Source organism: Streptopelia decaocto, assembly GCF_964273445.1.
Source record: "Streptopelia decaocto genome assembly, chromosome: 18".
Lineage (NCBI taxonomy): Eukaryota > Metazoa > Chordata > Aves > Columbiformes > Columbidae > Streptopelia > Streptopelia decaocto.
This window is the reverse complement of record NC_138673.1, coordinates 10,032,395-10,041,761: the sequence shown is the minus strand read 5'-3', so window position 1 is coordinate 10,041,761 and position 9,367 is coordinate 10,032,395. Positions and strand designations below refer to the sequence as shown.

General features: G+C 49.1%; 2 protein-coding genes across 4 annotated transcripts in view; both read left to right on the top strand.

Annotated features, from left to right (window-relative positions):
* Nucleotides 1-460: 460 nt before the first annotated feature.
* Nucleotides 461-6,482, top strand: DDX52 (DExD-box helicase 52). The gene is made up of 15 exons (XM_082068394.1): nucleotides 461-570; nucleotides 740-974; nucleotides 1,298-1,428; nucleotides 1,617-1,802; nucleotides 2,012-2,155; nucleotides 2,444-2,555; nucleotides 2,844-2,916; nucleotides 3,070-3,273; nucleotides 3,380-3,470; nucleotides 3,624-3,746; nucleotides 3,966-4,116; nucleotides 4,485-4,560; nucleotides 4,828-4,899; nucleotides 5,501-5,593; nucleotides 5,809-6,482. The coding sequence occupies exons 1-15, from the start codon at nucleotides 484-486 to the stop codon at nucleotides 5,885-5,887; spliced, it is 1,857 nt and encodes a 618-aa protein (XP_081924520.1). The 5' UTR covers nucleotides 461-483; the 3' UTR covers nucleotides 5,888-6,482.
* A 1,430-nt stretch (nucleotides 6,483-7,912) lies between these two features.
* The window catches only part of SYNRG (synergin gamma), a 34,514-nt gene continuing 33,059 nt past the window's right edge, over nucleotides 7,913-9,367 (top strand). For all 3 annotated transcript variants that reach the window (XM_082068413.1, XM_082068412.1, XM_082068414.1), the window contains exon 1: nucleotides 7,913-8,014. In XM_082068413.1, coding sequence (XP_081924539.1) covers nucleotides 7,932-8,014 — 83 coding nt within the window. In that variant the 5' untranslated portion in view covers nucleotides 7,913-7,931. The remainder of the gene's footprint in view (nucleotides 8,015-9,367) is intronic.

Here is a 9,367-nt window from a genome sequence, read left to right as displayed (position 1 = left end):
AAGATGTAGAACAGTTTTATGGCTCATATGCTGGATTTGATATTTCTGATTCGTGTAGACCTCATGCAAATGATTTAAAAAAAAAAAAAAAGGAAACGGGGTATCAAGAAACACCACCCTGCTGTGGGTTCCCCCCGCCAGCTCCTTCCAGCCCCTGTTACTGCCGCAGAGCTGGAAGGGGCCAGAGAGGACCCACTGCCACACCTCCGGCCCTGGGGCTGGGGCCGGGCCTGCAGCAGGGAAGGGAGCCCAGCTTTCGTCCCTCGGGATGCGGGTAACGGCCGTGCCCGCCTCGGGGTATCTTCCCCGGTACCCCGGGCCTGGTGCGGCCTACAGCGGATCGCGGCCCGGCGAAGCCTGAGCACGCGGTTGCCACGGCAACGCGGCGCCATGACACCCCGCGGGGGTGGTTGCTACGCTACCCAGCCAGGCACGTGCTCGCTACTTCCGGCGGCGCCGCGGGGCGTGCTGGGTACTGGCAAGATGGAGGCGCAGGAGCTGTTCCGGCGGCTGGGCGCCGGTGCTCGCTTCGATGTGCGGCGCTTCGGGCAAGATGCGCGGCGGTTCGGGGTGCGGAGACACCGGGGGGAGGCGGGGACGGGCGCGGGAACCGTCCTCTGCGCGACGTGGGCCCCGGGGCCGCGTCCCTTCCGCGCGGCGGGACCGCGGGCCTGCCTGCGGCCTTGTCGTGTGGGCTCTGGCCAGGGCTCCTCACCGCTTCCCGTGCTCTCTCCCTCAGGTGATAAAAGGGAGCGGCGGTGGCGTCTCCCTGGAGAGCCTCGACTTCTTCGGGCACAAGGAGGAACCCTCCCTGGGGTCTGACAAAAAGGGCTGGGGGCTCGCAGGGGCTGAAGAGGGAGAGGGCGGAGAGCAGCAGGAGAATGGAGTGGGAACAAACCATGGAGAGATGGCAGGAAAGAGAAAAAGAACTGCAGAAAGCAGCGAAGGGAAAAGAAAGAAGAAAAAGAAGCGAGGTATTTATGTATTCATATGTGTCCCTGGCAGAATACCCTGTTTAAGTGTGTACTTCTTACTTGTTTCAGTTTCTTTCAATCTGTAAGTACTGTAAGTCATTTTACCAGAAGGAAGGAAGCTTCTGGGTTCTTTGACTGGCTTGTGTCAGAGCTGGTAAAATAACTGGACCAAGATTTGGTGTTAAGGCACAGGGATGCTGTTCCCATCCTTCCAGAGCTGCATTTAACTTTAGTGAGAGAGAAAAATGGTTTTGAGATCTTTTTTACCAAATAGATTTGACGAGATTTTACTAATGGAAGTACCAATTTCTTGAAACTTCCAGAAGCAGCATCAATGCCAGAGTTGTCAGAGAATAATGGAATAAAGTGGATGTCCTCTCTGGAAGCAAAATTTGAAGATGCAAAAGACAAAAAACCTACTGCAGAAAAACTTGAACGCTTGAGAAGGGAAAAGGTGGGACCATGGAATTCTGATGTACTTGGTTTCTGTGGGTGTTTCATCTGAAAACTGGGGTTCATTTATGGTAATTTCTCTTGGGAGGAGTGTGGCCGAGTATGGGGAAAAAAACCCCAAGATGAATCCATATATGTTTAGGTTTATGCTGTCAAAGAATGAAAGACAGTTTGTCTTTTGCCTTTTAGATAAACCGCTTCAGAAATAAACACAGGATTAACATTCAAGGAACAGATCTTCCTGACCCAATTACCACATTTGATCAACTTCAAAAGGAATACAAAATCCACCCTAAAATCATGGCGAACATTCAAGCCGCTGGCTTCCAGGTTCCAACGCCGATCCAGATGCAGGCGATTCCCGTCATGCTGCACGTGAGTTTTCTGGTACCGCGTTTTGCTACAGGGAGTATGGCAGAATTTGGAGAGTGGCCTCTTTTGGGTCCTTGGCCATTACAATATTCTTGACATGTGCTTTTACTAATGTATTCTGGGTTAATTGGTAATATTAATATTTACATGGATGTGATTTTTTTACTCTTTTTTTGTAGTAAAATGTAACACCCTGCTTGTTTTTCTTACAGGGTCGGGAACTTTTAGCTTCAGCTCCTACTGGATCTGGAAAAACATTGGCATTTTGTATTCCTCTCTTGGCACATCTGAAACAACCCAGGAACAAAGGATTCAGGGCAGTGATCATCTCGCCTACCCGAGAACTCGCCAGCCAGGTCTGTGGAGGGGAAAGGGGTTGTTGTCGTGTTGGTGTACTTCAGGTTTTCACTCTGAATCAGTAAAATAGTAGCTACGCGGTTAGAGTCAAAACATGGTTGTCAGATCCGTGAGAACTTTCAGGTGGATAATTTGTGTTAGAAAGCTGCGTTTTATTATGCTAAGAAGACCAGACAACTTTCTCTTAACACTGGGGTCAAAGTGATACTTGACATTGTAATGAAAGGCTTGCCTGCAGTTTTTCTGGTGAGCAACTGAAAACCTAATCCCTGTTGCTGCCTTTTCAGACGCATCGGGAGCTGGTGAAGTTGGCTGAGGGCACCGGCTTCAGAATCCATATGATCCACAAGGCAGCTGAAGCAGCCAAGAAGTTTGGGCCCAAGTCTTCTAAGAAATTCGGTAATTGTTTTAACTACTGCGGTGCTTCTGTAAATTTAAAAAATGCCGCTGACTTTTCTCTTCTGGCCTGTGTGGTTTTAAAGAGATTGGGTAACACCACTCAAGATGTGCAGTCTGTTGCTCAACACTGAATAAGTAGCTGGCATGGCAGAAATGGGACGTGAGCCAGACAGTCCCTGCGGTGTTGCACCTGCCACAGATGGGGTTGGAACTTGCGTTTCTCAGGCCACTGTTTATCTGCTTTTTGTGTCTTTTTTTAGTATTTTGCCCTTTTTTTTTTTCCTATAGATATACTAGTTACTACTCCAAACAGACTCATTTATTTGCTGAAGCAGGATCCTCCAGCAATAGACCTGACCAGGTACCGAGAGCCTTTATCAAAATCTGGCTTTGCTACTGGCTTTGCCACTGAAAAGTGGATGCCTGTGTGGTCCTTGCATCTGTGACGCTCTGTTAGAATTTTTGCCTTTTCCACAAGTGCCTCTCACTAAAAAGCAAACCTCTGTGTTCCTAGTGTGGAGTGGCTGGTGGTGGATGAGTCGGACAAGCTGTTTGAGGACGGGAAGTCGGGGTTCCGCGATCAGCTGGCCTCCATCTTCCTGGCCTGCACGTCCCACCTGGTGAGAAGAGCCTTGTTCAGCGCAACCTTTGCGCAGGACGTGGAGGAGTGGTGCAAACTCAACCTCGACAGCGTCGTGCTGGTGTCTGTTGGAGCGAGGTGCGTACTGGTGAAATAAGTTGGTTGTGCAATATTTTTTCTGGTGTTTATAAAGATGTGAATAAACTCTAACGGTAGCGCGCTTCTGTTGGATTTCTGCTTTCAGAAACTCTGCAGCAGAGACGGTAGAGCAAGAGCTGTTGTTTGTTGGATCTGAGACAGGAAAACTAACGGCAATGAGAGAGCTTGTTAAAAAGGTAGTTTGGAGAGACTGATTTGGCTAGTCAAAAAAAATGATCCCCTGAGGTGTAAAATACTGGGGCTGGTGAAGTCTCTTTAGTGGCTCAGTGTCTGTAACCAGTGATGGCAGGAAAAGGACCTGAACCTTCAACGAGCTGATTCTTTTACAGGGATTTGCTCCTCCCGTCCTTGTGTTTGTACAGTCTATCGAGAGGGCTAAAGAGCTTTTCCATGAACTCATTTATGAAGGCATCAACGTGGATGTCATCCATGCAGATAAAACTCAGCAACAGGTAGGAGGATATAATTTCTTTTCAAGAAACACTTTAGAAAGAAAGGTAAAAGTGAGTGTTGGAATATAACTTCAGGTAGGTTTGACAATAAATTGTTGCAGGTTTTCATTTACAAGTTTAGTTTTATTTGTTAACATCATGACAACTTTTAGGAAACAAGTTCACCTCCTTTCTCAAACTGCTAATTAGGCTGTTTCTGGGTATCTTTTCTTTTCCCAGAGAGATAACGTAGTACGCTGTTTCAGAGCTGGGAAGATCTGGGTGCTCATCTGCTCAGCCTTACTAGCTCGAGGGATTGACTTCAAAGGAGTGAATATGGTCATTAATTATGATTTGCCAACGAGTGCAGTGGAATACATCCACAGGATAGGTGAGTGATTGTTCACAAGTTATGCCCTTTTTCTCTTTTCCTAGATCTTTAATGTAGATGCTCTTGTGCATGAGCAAAAATCCTGAAACCAAACCTGTTGTGGCAGCACCAGCTTCCACATCACTGGAGACACTTTATCTGGGCTCAACCTTCAGTAAAACTGCTTTACTCTTTGTCAGTCTTCTATGAACCGTAAAAACTTGTCCGCGTCAGGCACAGCTGTTCCCCAGGAGCGGTGTTTGGGGCTGTGTGCCCATGTGCTGGCCGCACTAACACAGTGGCAGGCTGGGGCTGCGGAGGGGAGGCGAATAAAGGGAGGTATCGAAAGTAAAATCTCTACTCTCTGCTGCAAAATTTGTGTTTCTCAGGTCGTACTGGAAGAGCGGGGCACGCAGGAAAAGCCGTCACTTTCTTTACAGAAGATGATAAACCTTTGTTACGGAGGTAAGTTGCAAACATGATATGGTAAAAATGCTTTTCATTTAAATTTGTTGAAACTATCCAGATGGAGTCATTCAGTTTCATTTAAGCCTTTTATGCCTTTTTGTTTCTTCCTCACCTTATTTCGTTTATCTGTCTTTATTTCTTGCTTTTTAAAAAACCACAACAAAGCAGGCAGCTGTTAGGGACTGACATTTCCATAGCAGATGCTCATCTCTTGTCCGCGCACTCCCTGCCGGCGCTGATCTCTCCCCCTCCTCTCCTTTGCAGCATAGCCAGTGTTATCCAGCGAGCCGGCTGTCCTGTGCCAGACTACATCCAACACCTCCCCAAGCTGCAAAGGTGCGTTCATTTGAATACTCTCCCCATTTGTTCCCCATATTTAAAGCCTGCATGAGTGGTGCTGGGCGCACATGATCTGGTTCTTTGTAATATAGTTGCAGTTTAGCTGCAACAGGCATTTTAGACAGGGTGGTTGTGGCTGGTTTTTACTCAGAGGAAAGTGGAAACAGAATTCTTGTGGTTTTCCTGGAGTTAACTATTTTTCTAGGAGTTCTCTGAAGTCTGGTTTAGGCTTCCTAGGCCAGTACTCAGGAATTTGCCTTCCGATACATGGAATAAAGTTCTTTACTCTTCTGAGTTACCTTTAGAATTTTCTTTTAATTAGTGCTTCTTTTTATGCTTTTTCATGACTTCTAATAGTTTATGAAAGTGTAAATCCTTATATATATATTAGATTTATTCAAACAAACTTTATTATAGTATATATATCTTGGAGATAATATGGCTGAACTAATCTCAGAATAAACAACACTGAAAATATGTTCAGACCCATAAATCCCTAACAGCTGGCAAAGGTTTTCATTAGGTATTATATTTAGTTGGATATTAATTTTTACTCTTTAAATAAATTTAATCCTTCTTCGCTAAATGTCGTTCTCAGCAAACAAAAGAAGAAATTCATTAAGAAACCACTGACAAGAGAATCCATTTGTACCACCCCTCAGTGCTTCTTAAAAAAAGCCAAAAGAAAAATGTAAGTAGTTTTTTCTCAAGAGGCAGTAAGAGATGCTGTTTATCCAGGAAAGGCTCAGCAAGCTTTTCCTGTGCTTTGGAATGCTGCTGCCTAAGGATTTATGTTCAGCTGTGCTAATATGTTGTAAAACGACTAATGTTTGTGTCACTGCTATATACTCCATCTTTTTTTATATCTAATGTTAAGGTGTCTTGGCCTCCAATTTTTTCTTGTAGGAAAACTACAAAGGAAAATATTAAGGAAAAAAAGGAAGTTAAAGAAGATAAAAATGGCAGTAAATTACAGACTGTGTGAAAAGCTGAATGGATGGCAAGAGGCTGCTCGGGAGCTGGGGCTGACACCCGTGTCTGTGCTGGAGCACAGAGAGTGACGGCAGCAGCAAAGGTGAAGGGAGAAAAATACTTCTTAGGTTTCCTCTGGGTGAGGATGGATGTTCACATGCAAGAAAGTCTCTACTGAAATACCAGTAGTGGATTCCTGAATGCTTCTTATAGAAGCTGAAGAGTGTTCTCTTGCAGTAAATGCTTCATGTTTCTGAACAATAGTTCTAAAATAGCATCTGTTTGTGTTACTACCACACAGTTTTGTATCGCTCCTTGGAAGTACTGTCAGGTCTGTGTTCACATCAGCCCTAATATGTTTGTCAGACTTCCAGAAGATTCAGTGGCAGAAAACACACAAATCTTACTGTGAGGCTTCCCTGGAGACTTTAAAAAACCAAACCAAACCCACTTGTGTATGAAAGTAAAGCCTTATTCCTTCTACTGTTTTGCTTCCATAAAATAATTTTGGGATAACTAATACTTCACATGTCTGTAAACTCAGTAAATTTGTACTGTTTCATATTTAAGCCTCAAACCAGAATAAACAAGGTCATAAAAGATGCTAATACAGAGAGCTGCCTGTCTATACAGCCTTGATGGAACAAGTCTGCAGGTGTTTACACGTTTTCCATCTCCTTTTCTTCTGTGTTCTCAGTCCACTGTGGTGGTGTCAGAATTCTGGTAACGCAGAAGTGGTTTCTTTGTAATCCTCCTGTACCCGATTGCCTTCTTGCTTTATCATACTTGATCCAGTTTGGAAACGGAGCCCAGGCCCATGTAACTCATTCACAGCAGAGCTCAGGTAATTAATTGCTCTGCCCAGGTGCCAACTGATGTTTTGTGAGAAAGCGATGAGGCCTTTCTGCATCCTGTTCTGCTTATTCCTGGGCTAGACTGAAGTTTGAGTTGGTTTTGCTTCGTTTGCAGAATTTCATCTTGTGCTTGGGTTATATAGGAATTAATGTCTTCATTTGGACATCTATGAACAAATTTGCCTGTATATTTAAATACAAATGCAGTGGTGTAATCTGATAAACACCAAGTTGCCTGCTGCATGATATTGATGGCTACAGTGTGGAATATCTTTAACAATGTGAATGCGAAGTTACCAATATTCAGAATAAATGTGCTTATTCCAATAATAGTAGCAGGGAAGAAAACAAGCTTTTGATAACGAGCAGCTTTGTGCAATTCTAATTCTGCAGGAAAATGTGCCACATTTCTCTTTAGCTACACAAAATTTTTCAGCTCTCATCTTAAAACTGTTCCAGGCTCTTTAATATGATTTCTGACACTGATCAGTAGCTTATTGAGAGGTTGAAGCCGTGGCCTTTCTCAGGATTTACTCCCCTGTGAAGTGCGGGACTCCAGAACTCCCACTTTTCCACGTATTATAGGAAGCTTGGGCTGATCTGTGAATGGAGAGGAGCTGCTTCTGCACCGCTCTGTGACTGTAAATCAGATCGCACCTCACCAGGGGCGCTTATTTTACAGTATGTCTGAGGTTTTGGGGCTGGTACAACTACCAGGTAATTAGTATTTCCAGCCCCCTCAGCAGGGACAGGTTCAGCACAATCCCCTGGTTTGGGACAGGAGGGCAGCGCTTTTTCCTCTTCAGGAAAAACACATTTGTTTTTAGCTGCCTGAAGTTAACTTTTATCAACATAAAATCTCGATTTTTAAAAGCATTCTTGAGGAGAAGGCAGGGCCCCTTAGCCCCGGCCGCCCGGGTGTCTCTTCCCGCCGCGGCCGCTCGCTGTGGGGCCGGTTGGCTCCGTGGCCGTGGGGTTGGGCTGTGGGGCTGTGCCGTGGGGTCGGGCCGTGGCTGTGTGTTCCGGCTGTGGCCGCGGGGTCGGGCCGTGGGCGCGGGGCCGTGCCGTGGGGTCGGGCCGTGGCTGTGGGGTCGGGCCGTGGGCGCGGGGCCCTGCCGTGGTGCCGTGGGCGGGCCGCGCCGGGCCCGGCCCCGGAAGCCGGCGCCGCTCAGCTGACAGGCGCTGCCGGGCCGGAGCGGGAAGATGGCGCTGCGGCCGGGACCCGGCGCGGGGGGCGCCGGCGGGGCGGCGGGCGGCGCGGGCGGCGGAGCGGCGGGGGCCGCCAGGTGGGTGGCGGCGGAGCGCGGCGGGGACCCCGGGCCGGGGAGCGGGGCTGCGGGGCTGCGGCCGGCGGGGTGTGGGGCCGCAGAGGAGGGGGGGGCGTGTGGAGAGGAGGAGGAGGAGGAAGAGGAAGACAGGTGGGGTAGAGGTGGGGGTGTGGGACGGAGACTGGGGGTCACAGGCGGGCGATGGAGGGACTGAGGGGGACACAGCGGGGACAAGGATGGGGGGACTGCGGGTTGATGAGGGGAAGAGGTGAGGGGGAGACCTGTGGGGTGGGGGCTCGGCGGACGGGGCCCGGGCCCAGGCGGGGGATGTGGGGGTCCCAGGTGGAGTGTGGGGTTCCTGAGAGGGGTGTGTGGGGATCCCGGGTGGGGTGTGGGTGTCCTGAGAGGGGTGTGTGGGGATCCCGGGTGGGGTGTGGGTGTCCTGAGAGGGGTGTGTGGGGATCCCGGGTGGGGTGTGGGTGTCCTGAGAGGAGTGTGTGGGGATCCCGGGTGGGGTGTGGGTGTCCTGAGAGGGGCGTGTGGGGATCCCGGGTGGGGTGTGGGGAACGCAGCCGTGGTGGTTTGACAGGTTGTGTTTGCCCTTTGGGAGCCGCCTTATCCCCCAGTGGGTCCAGGCACGAGCAGTCGTAGCCCACAGGTTCCACAGTCTCAGATTTTGGGCTGGAAGGGGGTTTGGGATTTCCCAGCCCTGTTTGGCGCCGCTGGTGCCGATAAGCCGGTTATCGCCACCGGGCAGGCTGGCGGCTGCAGCCCTTGCTCTTGCTGGGGGGGCTGCTTTTCTTTTCCCCTCCATCCCACAAAAGGCACCTCAGCAAAGAGAGAGGAGTGAGGAATGGTGTCAGGAGAAATAAACAGCGGTAAAAAAGACGTGTGACCACGCCGTTGTGTTTTTGGAAAGGTTAGGAAGCTGTAATTCGCTACCTTTGAAGACTTAGTAATGTTGGGTTTTTACGTAGGCTCTTGCGTGCTGTTTATCTGTTGCCCTAATTGTAGGAAGGCTGGGTGAATTTTGCATTCAACAAAGGGAATTTAAGTTCATCGAGTTGTCTGGGATGCCTGAAGGCTGCGGTTTGTGGGTGTTTCAGGGGCCGTGCTGGGGTGTCTGTCCCTGCCGGCCGAGCCGCTCGCTGCTCCGCGCTGGGGAACGGTCCCAGGGCTCTGGGGTTCCTGGGACGGGAAAAGCGGGAGCGTGTGTGTGTCTGTGCGGGCGGGATGGACGGGACGGGACGCAGTCTGTGTGTGTCCCGCGTGTGGAAATCTGAAACAGCTCTCGTGAGGCGCTGGGTGGGCGTCTGACAGCTCCGAGCAACGCCGCCTGCTCCGCGATTTAATAGCAGAGTAACTAGAGTG

What these genes read in the sequence shown, in the direction of transcription:
- DDX52 (XM_082068394.1), top strand. Translation starts at nt 484, where the DNA reads ATGGAGGCGCAGGAGCTGTTCCGGCGGCTGGGCGCCGGTGCTCGCTTC. An exon ending in AAGATGCGCGGCGGTTCGGG is followed by an intron (nt 571 to 739) that starts GTGCGGAGACAC and finishes TCTCTCCCTCAG; the next exon opens with GTGATAAAAGGGAGCGGCGG. An exon ending in AAAGAAGAAAAAGAAGCGAG is followed by an intron (nt 975 to 1,297) that starts GTATTTATGTAT and finishes TGAAACTTCCAG; the next exon opens with AAGCAGCATCAATGCCAGAG.